The 18,366-nt window shown below is 37.6% G+C and overlaps 1 protein-coding gene across 3 annotated transcripts; it reads right to left on the reverse strand.

Annotated features, from left to right (window-relative positions):
* Positions 1 to 1,955: 1,955 nt before the first annotated feature.
* Positions 1,956 to 15,000, reverse strand: si:dkey-191g9.7 (uncharacterized). Of its 3 annotated transcripts, none has more exons than XM_067421341.1 (3): positions 14,805 to 15,000; positions 7,042 to 7,654; positions 1,956 to 4,919 (listed from the first exon to the last, which is right to left on the reverse strand). In XM_067421341.1, exon 3 carries the CDS (start codon positions 4,907 to 4,909, stop codon positions 3,623 to 3,625), a length of 1,287 nt encoding a protein of 428 aa, XP_067277442.1. In that variant the 5' UTR covers positions 4,910 to 4,919; positions 7,042 to 7,654; positions 14,805 to 15,000; the 3' UTR covers positions 1,956 to 3,622. The 3 variants fall into 3 exon arrangements, with proteins under 3 accessions (XP_067277442.1, XP_067277443.1, XP_067277441.1); XM_067421342.1 differs by lacking the exon at positions 14,805 to 15,000 and adding an exon at positions 10,523 to 10,672 and having other exon boundaries at positions 1,956 to 4,916; XM_067421340.1 differs by lacking the exon at positions 14,805 to 15,000 and adding an exon at positions 10,523 to 10,672.
* Positions 15,001 to 18,366: the final 3,366 nt, after the last annotated feature.

Raw genomic sequence — 18,366 nt, forward strand, 5'->3', positions numbered from 1 at the left:
ATCTTGAGACAAAACACAGAAATACAAGTAGCTTTCAGCTAAAACAGCTCAAACATGCATTTTAGTCTGGGACTATATTTTAAGCCATATAAGTGAAACCAGCCGAACAAGTCCTTGGAGCCAAAAAGATTGAAAACCACTGCATTAGATAAAATATTTAAATCTCCCAAAAGTATGTGGAGACTTTCTTGTTGTCAAACTTAGTGGAACAGGTGCATAGTTCATGTGATGAATTACACCTGCTAGGACATGAGTGAACTTTAGGGGAACGATGAAATGTAAAACATTTTAGTTTTAACTGGCCGAAAGAATGTAAAAAAGAACTGTTAACTTAGCTAACTTTGATATACCACACTGCACTACACTATAAAATATTGTTAACTTATTAAACCTTGTAAAAGAAAAAAAAAAGGAAGAATTGTGCGCACATCCAATGAAACTTTAACAGGCGCCAGATTAAATAAAGCATAAATCGAAGTAAACAAAAGGGCCATCGTCCCTTTGGGTTGAAACATTGTCTTTTTAAATAAATCTTTAGCAGCAGTGAGCAGATTTTTGTTTACTTCAACTTATCAAACTTTTAATCAGCAGAATTCTCCATTCAGAATTAGAAAATGATGATATTATGTGCATGGGTTTATTAAATTTAATGTATATTGCATTATTTTTGTCATATGCTTTATCCTGATGGTGTTTTGCAGGAGTAATACATCTTGTCAATGCATTTTTATGGTTCTAGCTTCCATAAATATGCAGACAAACAGTTGACACAAGCTACTTAAGTGTCCACATATGGTTGGGAACTGCAAAGTATGTAACTGTTTAACAAAGGTTTGACATTTTGTTATGCCTGTTCAGTTTAATTGAGTTTGCTTGGTGATAGTCTACTGACTCCACATGTAAATAGATTGCTTTGAGGCCTAATATAATATGGGGGGTAGCACTGGTGATGGCTAATGAACTCATATTCATTAGTAACAAATACATTAAGCTATCATAGTTTTAATGTCTGTGCCTTAAAATGTGCCATTTACTGTAGTGTGGTTAAGGAAGAGATGAAATTGTAAGATATTTGGCTATTCTCCAACTAGGTCACTAGATATTGATTAATTTACGGCTCACAATATCTGCAAGAGAGATCAGAATACTATTTTATCCTGACCTTGTGTTATTCCGAATATACAGTAATGCAAATCATGTCACATAACACAATAGGATGAGAGAAAAATACGATTTACACAGCGTTCTCCTGGTCACAAATTTAAAATGGTCACGATATCAATAATTTAATTCGTTTTTTAGAACACAATACAAGACCCGTTATTAGCATTGGCAGTCTCTATGCGAATAGAAACGGAACGGGTATGCCTGATGATATGACATTATGCATGCGACGTCGACTGATGGTCGTACAAATGCAAGGCGTTTCTGTGGAGTCTCGCATTGGTTAAATGGATGCTACACCTCAGCTGCAACAACCCGTCATTATACATATTCATTCATTTAAATCATTTTATCTTTGGCCGTATCGAGGCACTTACCTCCTTTTGTGCCCGTGTCCACAGAATAGCCCAAGATATCTCCCTATCATGTGTGAGATCAAACCAAATGCACGCGTTATGTAAGGCAGCACTGCTCGTAGTGTATTGCTGCTGCTGGAGATGATGAATTAAGACACTGCAGGTGTAGTGTTTGCTGCCCTACTAAAAAGTAGCCTCTGAAATGTCTAACAGCAGCTGGATGTATTTAAAGGCATAATTTTGCATAATTTTTAAAAAACAAATGATTTAAAATTACCACTAGCAAATTCATTAACTGTGGCAATAACTAATTAAATATTTATTCATGTATAGATTTATGTAATGCAAATGGCTAGACAAAATTCTAAAATTGTCCATTATGTTGTACAACCAGACTAGGCAGTTTTGAACACAATAACATCAAATACAGGCGTATAAGATTTGTGCAATATTTTATAGTTAATTTAGTAAATGTTCAGGTGTTTTTGCTTGCTTTAAATGTTCAATTAGTCTGCCTCTAAATATATTGCTGATCATGAACATGGATTATGAGAGCACAAACATAGTACAGTCATTATTTTTTCATAATTACAGATGTTTTCCATAGCCTATTAGTGTACTAAACAAGTCACTATAAAGAAATTAGAGGTCATATTAATTCAGCTTACATGCATTTTGCTTACTTAGGTGGTAACATTCAGTCAACGTTATAACAACATTGAATATGGTTAGATTTACAGATTCTGAGTGTTTTCAATTAACCGCCACATTGCTTTTATTTTTACAGTATAATACAATTATAATAACTGAACAAATCGTAGGCCTACTCCACTTCCAAGTGCCAAAATGTGTTGCTCAGAATATAGTATAATCCCTCTTCTTTGTTATTATCCATGATTGTTAATAAATCTTATAAATCCAATGGTAATTTTCAAATTTAATGTGAAAATTATTTAAAAAAATTTGTCACCAATTGAAAATTGTCTTGATCACATCAACATTTTTCAGTTGGCCAAATTAAATTTCTGTGAATTGATGCAATTTAATTCACAGAAATTAATTTTAATAGCCTATTATTATTATTATTATTATTCATTTTTAAAATACAGAGTTCACCTCACTCCTACTCTATTCACACTCACTCCTACTCTGTCCGTAGGAGTGAGTGTGAATGTGTCAGGAAGGGCATCTGGCATAAACATGTGCCAAATCAAATGTGTGTGTGAAGAGGACCCTGTAAATGCACAGGAATAACGCTAGGTATATGGATGGATGAATTCCTTAAATTGATTGAAAGTGACTGTAAATACATTTATAATGTTAAAAAAAACAAATAAATGCTATTCAGTTGAACTTTCTATTCATCAAAGAATACTGAAAAATAATAATGTCTCTGTTTAACCAAATCAGGGTCTGGAGTTTTGGCTGCTGAAAATCAGATTTGCCATCACAGGAATACATTTCATTTTTAAAAATATAACAAAATAAGAAACAACAATGCAGTTTTTACTGTATTTTGATCTAAACAATAGTGCCTAAAAAAAGAGATATTTAAAAACATCCAACCTTTTAAAATAAAAACCAGACCTTTTATTGAACTTTTGAATGGTAGTGTATTGTATAGTATTTCACTTCTAAAAGCAGTTATATTGAAAAGTAAACAAACTGTGATACCCTCTATGTTACTGTCATGCTTTGACCAGAAGGTAGCGCCACAGTTACTGCATTATCTTACTTTCATCACAGTGCTTCAACAGAATTAAACACTAAAATGTTTTAATCGAATGGACACAGTTCCACATAGACTAATGCAAGACAGGAATTTAGGCATAACTCATAATCATTATGTTTTACTGATGGATGACATAAACCAAAGAGCAGTTAACTATTACAAAATAAAGTTTTTAAATCTACTGCGCAAACTACTACAGTAATTAAGTGATGTGTTAAAAATTAAAGGAAGACATGATTTTTTTTTTCTGAAATATATTACTTTTGCTTTAGTAATGTTACAAAAAATTTCCTACTTTGAACCTATTATTTAATTGGCTGTCAAATCTGTATTTAAATTGTCTATTTGAGATCACAGTCAGGTTGGTTCTTCAGTCCACAGCACCAGTGGTGCGAGAACAGCATCCCGGGCGGTGCAAAGATCCCAATAACCCCTTTTTTCTCCTCTGGGTCGATCCTGAGCTGTGCTGGGATGTTGTTGTGTTCTGGCGCGAGAGCTTCGCCGCTATTCCCTTAGTCTCTTTGATCTGTACTTCCAGATGTTTCTGAATCGCAAGTCCGAGTTCCTCAGGGTCGACCGAGGCCCCGTACACCTCCCAGGTCATGCCCTCGGCATCCCATTTCACCTCCTTCACTGGAGACTTTTGACTCTTTGACACCGTTTTCCCACTCACATTCGTCTTCTCCTCAACCAGGCACACTTCTGGGAACACGTGCTGGGGATGTTCTTCAGAGTCCTGACCCACTTGCACTCCTACATCTCTCAGTTCATTTTGTGAAGTCATGGTCTCCGCTTCCCTTGTGGTCTTTTCATCCACCCACTGTTGGGCGGCAACTGGACGCAACGGACCAGGCCAAGAGCAGTCCGGATTGCAGCAGCAGAGGAGTCGCTTACCATCCAAACCGGTCTCGCTGACGGAGGAGATGAGCCGTGGAAGAGCGAGAAGGTTGCTTGCTGATACATGACCTTTGTAGTTCTCCTTCACTCCCACCAAGTGCGGAAGCAGCTGCGCCGGGGCAGGAATGGGCTGCGGGTGGCAATATGCCGCAAATGTGTCTTCGGCGGGTCCATGGTGGAAGTGGGAGTTACAACAAACAGCCTCGTTGAATTTGGGGCAGGTGGATTCTGGAATGACTTCACAGAGCTGAATGAAGCCATGGTTGGCCGGTTGAGTGGGGCTGCCCGACCCACTACTCCCTGCTCTGGTGGACGTTGTCATCGTATTGCTCTGCTGAAGCGGCATGGCCTGTTTACACACTAAAGAAGGAAACGACTGGGCACAAACATCCTGGTCTCGTCCTTGGCAAAAAGCGCCTTCCGTTTCACAGTAGAGAGGAGAAGCAGTGGCCTCTTTGAAAATCTGCAAGCTGTCCGAGTGACTTCTTTGTATTGACAACACACTGTGCTCATTTAGGTCTTTGTGAGAGGATAAGGCATGTTCTCTGTGAACTGTCAGTGAACATGCATGTTTATTCTGATGTTGGTCAATCAGGCTGCTGTCTTTGAGGTCATTTGGAGAGTATGATGCTTCATTGGAGCTCTTCAGGAGTACATCTTCAGGCCTTACCAATGCTGAACTGCACTCAACTGTGACGACAGGGTCTGAGGTGGTGAGGCTCCCTGGTGGGAATGACAGTCTCCGCCCAGTCTCAGCCATCAGATATCTGCTGGAAATGAATGGAGAAAGAAGAAAAATGCTTTCAAAACAACATGGGTTGGATTTTTTTTAAAGAAAATGCTGTCAAACGATTAATCGCATGCAAAATAAAAGTTTGTATTTATAAATGTGCTGTGTATAATTATTATGTATATATCAAAACACACACATGCATGTAAGAAAATGGTATATATATATATATATATATATATATATATATATATATATATATATATTAATCGCGATAATCACATCCAAAAAAAGTTTGTGTTTACATAATATATGTCTGTATACTGTGTATAATTATTATGTATATATCAAAACACACACATGCATGTAAGAAAATGGTATATATATATATATAGTAAATATTTACATTTATATACATTTATATATATAAATGTAAATATTTACTATATATATATACCATTTTCTTACATGCATGTGTGTGTTTTGATATATACATAATAATTATACACAGTATACAGACATATATTATGTAAACACAAACTTTTTTTGGATGTGATTAATCGCGATTAATCGCTTGACAGCCCTAAAATTGAGAAGGAAAAAAATCGGCAAATATATATTTAGATAATGTTACTGAACTTTCATTATAAGATTGATAATAATAAGATATGTTTCTTGAGCACAGACTCGACATATTAGAATTATTTCTGAAGGATTACGTGACACTTAAAACTGAAGTAATGATGTTGAAAATTTAGCTAAATTTAGCTTTACACAGTCGGTTATGTCTAAAGTGAAAGTAAAATTGCGTGCGTCTATGAGATGCGAGAAGGTCTTCAATTGACAGCGCAGCTAGTGAACCGCTTGTCCTTAAGGGAACATTTCACCTCTAAAATGATTTTAATAAAATAACAAATAAAAAACCTTTAATACAGTAGCTTTTAATCAATGTTGTATATTGAAGGATATGTAGTTTTAATTTTAGCCTACATTTATTCATTTAATTTCATACTTAAATGCTACTGTACATCCCTGAGCTGTAAATCTTTATGTATATTTATTTTATATTATACAATACACTGGGAATGTGTACAAAGGTTTTTTAAGTAAAAAAGTAAAGCCTCTCTGAGCATAAGAGACTTTCAAATACATTAAATAATTTTAACAATCCCAAACATCTGAAAAGTACTTTACTTTATATATACAGTACATATATCAAGACACTACCTATTTGTCTTGTGGGAAGTCAGCTATTTCTAAGGGTCTCAATCCCAGTGAATGTTTTCTCACTCAACAGTCCCTATATGCATAGATTACAATATGAATGCTGACATTGTGAAGAACCAGCCAAAACAAGACAATTTGGTACTTTTGGTACAGCTTTCTTAAAATAGTTCAAAACTATTTTTCCCCCCACAATTTTGAGTTGATTTTCAGTAATATATCTTGTTTGTGATATATTGACAGAAGAAACAATAACATCTATAGTCTATATTATTTGCATTACACTGTAAAAAAATATTGTTGCTTTAACTTAAAAAAGTAAGTAACTTGGTTGCCTTAAAAAAATTGTTAATTGAAATGAATTGAGTTGATACAACGAAGAAAATTTGTTTAATCAATAGAAACTAAAAATATAATTGTATCTGAACCACATAAAAATGTGATAAATCATGAAAAAAGCACAATTTGGCATGTTTCATTGCGTCTTCACAAATAAAATACACATAATTGCCCAATATGCTTACAATTTTTTTTTATATTTGAATAAAGGTTGTCGATTCTCAAACATTTTAATTATATTAACTCTTTTTTAAGTTTTTTTACATTGTAGAAATCAGAAATAACATTAAAACATGCTTGGTATTTATATTATAATTCTAAATGTTAAAACGATAATGTTTGATTGTTCTTTAAGAGTCTTTCATAAATGATGTTGAAGTTCACACATGAAAAGAAGGGTACAGTACTTAGGTACAGTGTGAGGAAACAGCATCGCATTATTAATTCATTCAAGGCCTGAGTGCATTTCCTTCCATTAAATCCAAAAATACCTGCCTGGCAAGGTGAGAACTCCATCCTGTGCATCTAACCCCATCCACACATATGCATCAAAAAACGATGGCTGACAGTTTTTTTTTTTTTTCAAAAGAAATGGTTACCTCGTGTCCCAGTCACAGATGAAGCTCCCTTTTAATGTCTTCTCTGTCCCGTCTTTACCTGTCCACTCTCTCTTCAATGGTCTCTGCGGTCATCACAGACTCCCAAGAGTGCAGCGTCAGTCCAGGTCCTTATAAAGACAGAATCCGTCGGCACAGATCTCTCCATCACACGTCACCCATCCTGGCCCTTGTCCTCTCCTTCAGCATCCCCACTCCAGCAGTGAAAAAGATGGAGGGAGCTTCGGGATTAAACTCGTCTTTCATCTGATTACAAACCAGCCTCAGTCACATCTTCAAATCCCCAGGCAGGAGAGCGTGTATGTGTGTTTGAGAGCGACCGAGAGAGAGAGAGAGAGAGAGAGAGAGAGAGAGAGAGAGAGAGAGAGAGAGAGAGAGAGAGAGAGAGAGAGAGAGAGAGAGAGAGAGAGAGAGAGAGAGAGAGAGAGAGAGAGAGAGAGAGAGAGAGAGAGAGAGAGATGAAGGAGGGATGTGCGTGCCTGTGTTTGTGTGGGTGTTGTGGGGAAAGACTATGTGTGTGATGTGGTGGAGGGCTGAAGGAGATATGGAGAATAGGAGGTGGTTAAGCCGCCGGTGTTGGTGCCACTTCATGCATCTGACAGAAAATAAAGGGGAACACATGAATGAATGAGAAGGAAATCAATGGATGGACAGCCAAATGATCTCTCCCTCACTCCCTCCCCTTCGTCTTCAAATGCCCTCACTATATCTCTTATGAACGAGGGCACACACACAAAGACAGTGGGAATGTATTTCTGTCTTTCACCTCTTTCTTTATGAAGAAGTGCCACTCCCTCTCTAGGTCTCTGTGGCTTAACCGTCATTCTCCCCCCTGTTGCTATGGAAACAACATTTCTCAATGGGGCTAAGATGAATCGTCTTATATTCATAATACTGATATTATGTATTGTCTCCCTTTCAATATGTACACAACCTATTATTATCATCAAAATGAAGTGTGGATAATGAACACTGGTGCTTCTGAGAGACATTTGTGGGGAAACAGTTCATTCAACAGTTCATTCACCAGTTTATTACTTGTTTTCTGGGTGCTCGAGGCAATAGAGGAAACATTTAGAGAAATATTTATACCCCTAAACCTTGATACTTAGAAAATTCCAATGAAATTGTATTAAATATCTATCTATCTATCTATCTATCTATCTATCTATCTATCTATCTATCTATCTATCTATCTATCTATCTATCTATCTATCTGTCTGTCTGTCTGTCTGTCTGTCTGTCTGTCTGTCTGTCTGTCTGTCTGTCTGTCTATCTATCTATCTATCTATCTATCTATCTATCTATCTATCTATCTATCTATCTATCTATCTATCTATCTAGTGTTGCAGAGGGAGAGAAGCCTCAAGAGTCAACATCTGGAGAGGAGTGTGATCCGAAGCGCACAGATTAAATACAGAAACAGACGAAGACAGAGAAAACAAGCCACAAAGCAGCCGACAACAATCATCGTTCTTGAATAGGGATTGATGCTATCTTTTGTCAGTGTGTTAAAGATGGATGTGGCCACTATTGATGTGGCCATTTTTCTAAGTGAAATTGGGCTTTGTTTGTGCTGCTGACACAATTTTGAGGGTTCACTGAAGGCTTATAGAACAACATCACAATATTGCAAACTAGGTGACCTGACCTTATTTAGAGCGAGTTTCAAATTCGGGTCTATAAAACAGAGAGAGAAAAACTGCTACATGCTCAGAGAGTGCATTCTCAGCTGCATTGTTGATAAGAAAACACTGCTGGCAGGGCAATGGGGGCAGCAGATAAAAACAAGGTTAAGCAGCTGTGTCTATAAACAAAGGAACTGCTGACACCTATTCAGTGACTCAGTATGAGGGGAATTTTTTTACTGTATACTTTTCTTCATAATCATTGTTTTAAACACAATATTATTGTAATATGAAATGAGAAAATTGTGTTTAATCACTGAAACACAACGGTATGATCACAATACAAGATACATGTTTGCTACAGTAAATTAAATCACTGTACCATCTATGCTGTAATCTATAAGATAGTTAGTTAGTTGACCTTTATAAGGGTGAGGTCAAATAATGTACCAATATACATGGTAATCTGTTTACAGTATCACAGCAGACTGTAATGTGAAATGTTATATTTGATGCCATCTGTCTTCCTTATTCTGATGCATCTCTGATCAATTTACTGTTTCCTCTCCCTTGTACTCTATCTATCCTTCTGTATGTTCACCCCCCCCCCCCACACACACACACACACTTTGAACATAGTGGTTATGATCTAAAATAAATCTAATATAAGATAAAAAGAATTCATTACATTTGGTAATCTATATTGGAAATTGCAAACAGGTTCTATACTGTCTATATATTCAACATCTATGGGTGTACAAAATTCAGCAGTTATTGTGAATTAAACATTTATACTGTATAGCTGAAACAGTGAAAAGTAGGCTATACTTTGTGATTTTGTGTATTACATTTACACAATTAAAATGAAATGTTTGATCTGTTGTGATAATAGTAGGTCCACTAAGAGTTTTGAAAATGCATACAAAAATTACACCAACCCAATTAAAAAAACTGTAATAAGCACCATTACAAAATAGTTTCAGATTTATCTGAACCATACGTATTAAAAAGTAAGAAGGGAGTTGGTGACAGATTTGACAAATTTGGTGCACAACATTTCTAGTGTGGTAATAAAAATCTATCAGGAGTAAACAATAAAACTTCTTCCGTAATTTGCGCAATAAAATGACCTATCCCATCATTTTCATCATTGTACTCAAGTGTACATTTTTGCCTTACACAAATAACAGTGTGGGGAAGATATTTGGAAGAATGTTCGCACCCCGCTATGGTAGTCAGTGGCTGCCGAGATCTGCTGGGTTACAAACATCCACATTTCATTCTTTGTGTTCAGCAGAACAAATACATTTATACAGGTTTGGAACAAGAGTAACAGGAGTAAATGATGGCAGAATTTTCATTTTTCATTGCTAAATTACATATCTGCTAGAAGTGAATGTGGAAAAGGGTCTTTAATGTAAAAAACCTAGAAAGGAAAACAGGTTGGGGTTTTTTAAGAAACTAATATCTGTATACAGCAAAGGTGCGGATAAAAAATGACAGTAAAAACATTCATAGTGTTATTCAACATTTCTGTTTTAAATAAATGCTGTACTTTTGAACCGTCTAATCTAATCACAGTTTCCACATGTAAATGAATGCAGCAATTGTAAGAAATTTATATGCAAATTAACAGAGCCAGACAGCAGAAAGTTTCAACATAATCAGAAACACTTCAATACTAAATCGTATTTATATTGAACCTATTATATTCAGACTGAAGCTCACCATAATTATTTTAAGTAAAGCAGGCCCACTGGTAAATAATACACATTATCACTATTTTCCTTTTAATGAATGAACATTTACGCCGAGCATGATCATTTTCTACTGACCTTGCAGAGGCGAGTTTAGTCCTTTGGTGGTCCTGGATCCTTGCGCTTTTCTTAGGTTTTGTTTAATGGGACTCTGAACTTTCTCTTATGAAAGAAAGTCCTTCAGTCATGGCTGTTCCAAAGGGCACAACTGTTCCATGTCTCTTCCCCTGAAGCTTTTTTTTTCTGTCCACTGTTCACACAACTACCTGAACTCCAGCCACGCCCACACCGGCATGTTTACATTCTCACCTTCAGAAGTTCTTCAGATGTCAGTACCGACCTTTAGCTCAATCTATTCAGTACTGCCACTCCCTACATATTCAGTTTCAGAAACATTATATTCAATACTTCACACAGTTCTCCTTACCAACTCCCAACCTGCCACAGCAGTACATTTTTTACATTTAAAATGTATAAAAAACTTCATACATTAAATCAAGCCATTCTTCCATAACACTAGCAAAACTCATCACCCAACAAGCACACTTTGTCACTCATAAAACAACAATCTAAAAAAAAATACTGTGCGTAGCATTATACATTTTCTACAAAACAAGAATGCCAGCTCTCTATTTATTAGAATTGACTGCAGCATATGTTGCTGTCACAGGGTTATGTTTAGGTCTGTTAGGTCATTTGTGTTTTAGGGTGTTTTAGTTTGGTTTTCTTTGTTTCTCTGCTTCTTTGTTTCTATACTGTATACAAGCCCTTAAATTCCTAAGTTATCCACTTTAGTATGGATGGCAATAAAATTGAAAGACTAACTACAGTTAAAACTCCCAGCCTGGTTCATTACTCAAAACCGCAATCATGGGTAAGACTGCCGACCTGACCCTGTCCAGAAGGCCATCATTGACACCCTCAAGCGAGAGGGTAAGACACAGAAAGACATTTCCCAGAGTGCTGTATCAAAGCACCTCAGTGGGAAGTCTGTGGGAAGGAAAAAGTGTGGCAAAAAACGCTGCACAACGAGAAGAGGTGACCGGACCCTGAGGAAGATTGAGGAGAAGGACTGATTCCAGAACTTGGGGGACCTGCGGAAGCAGTGGACTGAGACTGGAGTAGAAACATCCAGAGCCACCGTGTGCCAGGCGTGTGCAGGAAATGGGCTACAGGTGCCACATTCCCCAGGTCAAGACACTTTGGGCTACAGAGAAGCAGCACTGGACTGTTGCTCAGTGGTCCAAAGTACTTTTTTCGGATGAAAGCAAATTTTGCATGTCATTCGGAAATCAAGGTGCCAGAGTCTGGAGGAAGACTGGGGAGAAGGAAATGCCAAAATGCCTGAAGTCCAGTGTCAAGTACCCACAGTCAGTGATGGTCTGGGGTGGCATGTCAGCTGCTGGTGTTGGTCCACTGTGTTTTATCAAGGGCAGGGTCAATGCAGCTAGCTATCAGGAGATTTTGGAGCACTTCATGCTTCCATCTGCTGAAAAGCTCTATGAAGATGAAGATTTCGTTTTTCGGCATGACCTGGCACCTGCTCACAGTGCCAAAACCACTGGTAAATGGTTTACTGACCATGGTATTACTGTGCTCAATTGGCCTGCCAACTCTCCTGACCTGAACCCCATAGAGAATCTGTGAGAGATTGTGAAGAGAAAGTTGAGAGACGCAAGACCCAACACTCTGGATGAGCTTAAGGTCGCTATCGAAGCATCCTGGGCCTCCATAACACCTCAGCAGCGCCACAGGCTGATCGCCTCCATGCCATGCCGCATTGAAGCAGTCATTTCTGCAAAAGTATTGAGCACATAACTGAACATAATAATTTTTTTTGTATTAAAAACACTTTTCTTTTATTGGTCGGACAAAATATGCTAATTTTTTTAGATAGGAATTTTGGTTTTTCATGAGCTGTATGCCAAAATCATCAGTATTAAAATTCAGTTGGTGTGCAATGAATCTAAAATATATGAAAGTTTAATTTGTATCATTTCATTATGGAAAATAATGAAATTTTATCACATATGCTAATTTTTTGAGAAGGACCTGTAATTGTTTTAATAGCATTTATTTTTTAGCGCCAGAATAATTGTAATATGGTAAGCCTATCTTATCTTATTCAGTTTTGTATTATGTTATTGTTTTGAACAAAACATTCAGTGATAAATGACTTCAGTGCCATTCTTTGTTCTTTTCTCAGAGAAAAGCTTAACTCCAAGTCTTCCAGAGTCGCGGTCAAAGCTGATTTGAAAGACCACCGTTCGCCAGCTTCTCTGTTTACTAGTAGCACGCAAGCGCAACTCGGCCGTCATCATGTTAAGCCCTGCCCACCGACTCTATACACGATGTGATTGGCCTGACCAGAGTTTGGTTTTTACAGCTTAGAATGTATTGAGAGTGTGCTAGCCACACTCGCAGGAGATTAGATTTGCTGCCGCTAGGGTGCGTCTAGATTTCTAGTCTAACAGTGGCTGACACCGAACAAAGATGTTGCCATCTGAGACTGCAGAGACTAGCTGAGAAAATAATTCATACCATTTAAAATAAGTAGTAATTGATTTTGTGCCAAAGCAGCAATAAATGGTTCACTATTTAGCCCACATAGACAACTGAAATCCTCACTGCATGAAGAGTTTTGTTGCGTGAAGTGACCTAAGTATCGAGAAATTGGTCCTATGGCTATAGTTAAAAACAAACAAACAATAGAAGTAGAAGCGCGCTACTGGTTTGTAATGCACCAGCAGCCATATCACCCTGTAGCCCAAGACTGGTTTCCCACTGAAGCTAAGCATCAGGCCTAGGCCTGGTCAGTACCTGGATGGGAGACCAAATGGGAAAACCAGGTAGCTGCTGGTAGAGGTGTTAGTGAGGCCAGCAGGGGGCACTCACTCTGTGGTCTGTGTGGGTCCTAACACCCCAGTATAGTGATGGGGACACTATACTGACAAAGAGCACCGTTTTTCGGATGAGACGTTAAACCGAGGTCCCGACTCTCTGTGGTCATTAAAAATCCCAGGATGTCTTTCGGAAAAAAGAGTAGGGGGTGTAACCCCGGCATCATGGCCAAATTTGCCCATTGGCTTCTGTCCATCATGGCCTCCTAATAATCCCCATATCCTGATTGGCTTCATCACTCATAAGCTGGTGTGTGCTGAGCGTTCTGGCACAATATGGCTGCCGTCGCATCATCCAGGTGGATGCTGCACATTGGTGGTGGCTGAGGAGATTCCCCCCTTCTATGTAAAGCGCTTTGAGTGCCTTGAAAAGCGCTATATAAATCGAACGCATTATTATTATTATTATTAATGTCAAACTAGCATCAATTTATTTTCTGTTCACTACTTTTTTTGTAATAGCTAAACTGCAGTTTATTCAATCAGATGCAGAAATAAATTACTGCAGCACATTTACTGTGTAAAGAAATCTAATTCCATGATACATCATTTTCACTTTTATGAAAGCCATACATCTGTAGTTTTTTTTAACCCCCGATAAAAATAAGATGTGCAGATCCGATCAAGCCATAATCAAAGATCAGAGCGCCCTTTTATCTTTTTCTTTCCTCTTCATCACTTTTGCTTTCTTGAGGAAGTTGATAACTCTAAAGGATAAACAGATTAACCTCTGTGTGATCTGTAAAGGTCATGTTGTAATGTTCCACAACAGCAAGCATCGATTAAGTTGTAAATTGAACACGCGGGATGAACTAAGATACAAAGGCATTTCAATCTTTGTAGCATCCTTGAAAGGAGCAGAGCAATGTTCATTCTAACCTGTTTTGTGGTTTGGAGTGTTTGTGTAGCTGTAGTGATTTATATATAGCAATGCCAGAATACAACTGTAAGTAAGTAAGTAAGTAAAATTTATTTGTATAGCACTTTTCGTAGATAAAAATCACAAAGTGCTTCACAACAAAAAGAGGAAATACACAACATTACAGTTCTAGTCAAAATAAGTAACAAAAACAATAAGTATAAATGAAAATAAACAGAAATGCACAAAATACCAGCCAAATCCTACACTCTACACTCTACAACTGTAAAATGAATGTAACAGCTGCAGTTCTCTGATCAATCTTGACACAAGGAGAGGAAAACCAGGCAAGCAGCCTTCCTTCAATGAATATAAATCAAGTTAATCTCAGATGGTGGTAGATACCTCATTATTTGAGTACTTGAATGACCAGGTAATTTCTGTTAAGCAGTTCCCAGTACTGTATATGTACATTTTAAAACAGGAATATGCCTGGGTTGCAATTTAAAGTATAAAGGTTTATCTCCAGCAATTGTGAGTTCAAATATATTACGTGTATGGCTGGTACATGAAAATGTACTGCTTAACAGGAAAGCCTTACCTATTATTTCCTCCTTGGTGAGGTTATTTATTGAGCTATTGCTGCGATGTTGGAGGTGGAGGTCCACTCAGTGGATGACGGAGGAACACACTGATTAGGCTCGGCTGGGTGCTGTGGATTGTGTAATGTGGACACATGGGAGTGGATGAACTCTGGGCATGTGGCCTGTTGTAGCTACCAATCTCCTGTAGAGACTACCCATATGTTTCACTCGGCACCGCTCCTGAAAAACATGCCCACCGTTTGTTTAATGCAAACATGTATACAAAACTTCAAAGATAGTGGTTCCCTCAGGCGTTATAATCATTTGTCACATGAATCAACAACCAGGTTTAGAGTAAACTGAGTGTTCGTTACAGATCATATCAAACAGAGCTTTAAGGCACACAAAAAAAAAACAATATCACTGTAACTGGTACTCTGACTTATAAAATATTAGGTTACCATGAATGACAAATAATCAAGTAGGGGAGAGCGGGACACAATCTAACGCTTTTTGACTTTCTCAGTTTGTGTAAATTCACTTGGGGTTCAGAGTATTTATTTTTTTTCCACAGGTCTCGTAAAATCATGTGGTTTTGTTTCATTAATACAGTGTATACTGTTTTCTTGATTTACCTCGAAAGAATGGAAGAATGCCCCATACATTGTAACAAGCTTAAAATGCTATCGTATCTTTTTGAGTTTGACAACAAACAAACTGCAAAACACAAATATACAGCATAGTTAAAACATATTGACTCTCAGTCCTTATTCACTTTGTTCTCATGGTTTCTCAATATTGTTAATATTATTAATATATCTATTAATAGAATTCATAAAAGTAAAAATATAACAGAATATAGTTAGCCTGGATGCCAGCCGAATTTAGCCCCGCCCACAACATTTTTAGGTCGGGCAGTTCGATCTGGCCTTGCACCATAGAGGAGTAATTATCCCCGAACAGAAACTGTTCGGAACAATGAAATCATCAGGGCGGGCTTTAAACGATGACGGACAGATGATCAACAGGAACGTAATCATACACGTCATCAAAGGGCTTGGATTATATTTTTTCGAATTTTAAACGGAGAGCTTGTTTGTATATGCATTCACCTTCACAATTTTTCTCAGAAATGATGATCATGTTGGGTAAGTACTCTGTGTATCATTAAATTATTTCATTTTTTTACAACACCGGCAAAGATTGTGTATTTCAGCCTGATTTCAGCACGCGTGCAGATGGGGTTGCCAAGTTTTTACAACAAAACCCACCAACTACTAGACCTAAACAATAGAGAAGGGGGTTCTCCAGGGGGGAAATGGCATTTGGTAAAATGTGTTATTTTGGCAAGGTTGCCTGCTAAAATTCGCACTCATGGGTCTATCACATAAAAGTTGCTTCAACCCGCAGACATAGAAAACAACCCGTGGGAAAAAAACGCGGATTTGGCAACACAGTGCAGTTGAACTATGTTAAAATTTGACAATGCGTCAAAAATACTCCTTCCGGTTTCTCACAAGTTTCTGAGAGTTTTTTTCGAGTATGGCTCGGCTCAACGTCAACAGAGCGGAAGGTCCTCGTATGGGCCGTACAGGCTCTTCTCCCGGAAGGGTGCGCGCCCGCGTGACTAGAGGCGAGAGAGCAAATGCACGCCCCATAAACACTCTCAGCTGCAGATCCACTCGCCCGTGAACATTTATGTCGTTATAGTTCGCGCCACGCTCCACTTTATTCATCAAGCGACTTCAACGCTTCAAGCACAGCATTCCGGGAAGGCAGCGCTGCATTTGAACCGCTTTGAACGCAGAAATGACGGGAAGCAGTACAGCCTATATTTCTTTTATAAATATAATAAAACTAAAGACTTTTCGGAGATATGAAGGATGCAATACTACTCTATAGGTACTCAAGATTGACATGAGATTGACCGAAACTGAGTTTTCCACCACCCCCACACCCACCCCCCCCACCCCCCAAAAAAAACCTATCTGTTAATTACATAGACCGTAAAAAAATATGGACGACTCGACATCATCCGTTTCCGCTTGCCATATTTGAAGCTTTCAGGCGGCCTTGCACGGCGCGGACATCTTGGGACGAGTCTGCGCAGTAGCGATTTCGGGACCGGAGTTGCGCAGTAGAGCGCAGGAAGTAGAGCAGGAAGTACAGTCGCGACATCAAAAGCCCGCCCACACTCTCGCAGATGCAGAACAATTAATTATGTTGGTGTGAAATAAACAGTTATGGAAATGTAGAAATTAAAGCTAAAGCTCTAATCTGCTCCCAAAAATTTCGAAAAAAGTCCGTTAGTGCCTCAGTGACAACTTCACTCAGAGAAGCCGTCAGTCTCAGCTGTCAATCATGACGTCACACCCCCCGTTTTTATAGCATCAAATAACTAACTCAAACTAAACTTATTTCTAAAACGAACACCTGAAATGAAATCATCGTGATGATAACTGCCTTCAGTGACATAAACTAACTTTGGGGGAAAATTTTTGAAGTGTAATTTTATTATTTAGTTTGCCTCGCGTCCATTAGAAATCACAGAGGGGCGGCTATACTGGGACCGGTCACCGGGGGGCGATCGAGGCGCGAAAGCTTCAGTAAATGAGAGGGAGACTGCAGGCTTGGTTAATTAACGGATATAAGATTTTAAAAAAAACATATTTGTCTTATTTTAAATACACACAAAAAAACTAAGATGAAAAATTAAATTAAGAAATTTACTTTTGCTATATCTTCCAAACGATATTTAATTTTGTCGCAATTTTTCTCTAAATAGTGTTGACACAGTAGGGGAGAACCGGGGCGAAAGAAACGCGGGACGAAATTAACAAAGCGATTTTCTCAGTTTGCTTTCCAAGCTATGACAGCACGTTCAGCACGCACCCTTTGATGGATCTGCCAAAAATGATGTGATTTCGTAATCGTTTCCCGCGGTTGGGACGGAAAGTAAATTACTGAAGCGGTAGGCCTACTTTTTTTTCTAATTGCAAGTTGTGTTTCTCGTTTCATGTGTCATGATTAATCTACAGATTATTTATAGCTGTTATCCTGTCTTTTCAGAGTTTTTCAGTAAGTATGAAAGTAGCTAAATCGTGTTTATGGCAGGACTTCTCTCTCTCTCTCTCTCTCTCTCTCGCTCTCTATATATATATATATATATATATATATATATATATATATATATATATATATATATATATATATATATATATATATATATATATGCATATGCTAATTTAATTTTCATATTCTTCTTATTGTTGAAGAAAAAAAATTATCAAATAGATTGACATTGCACAAAAAAATATTCTAAACCTACAAGTTTGTATTGTCAGGTTATATTTGAAACATTTGATTAAACTTAAAATTTAAACGGAAAATGTATTTTTTTTTTTTTTTTTTTGCAAAGATAAAGTAGCTACAAAATGTTTGCAGTTACATATTAACAAGGTCATATCAGGTATGTTTAATAAAAACAAGAGTAAAACAAAACAATTTAGCTTATATTGTTGTGTTACTTTTGATGGGGTCAAAAGTAACAATCTGCATCTTGTGTTCAAAGTGAAATTA

The sequence above is a fragment of the Pseudorasbora parva genome, chromosome 17, assembly GCF_024679245.1.
Source record: "Pseudorasbora parva isolate DD20220531a chromosome 17, ASM2467924v1, whole genome shotgun sequence".
NCBI lineage: Eukaryota > Metazoa > Chordata > Actinopteri > Cypriniformes > Gobionidae > Pseudorasbora > Pseudorasbora parva.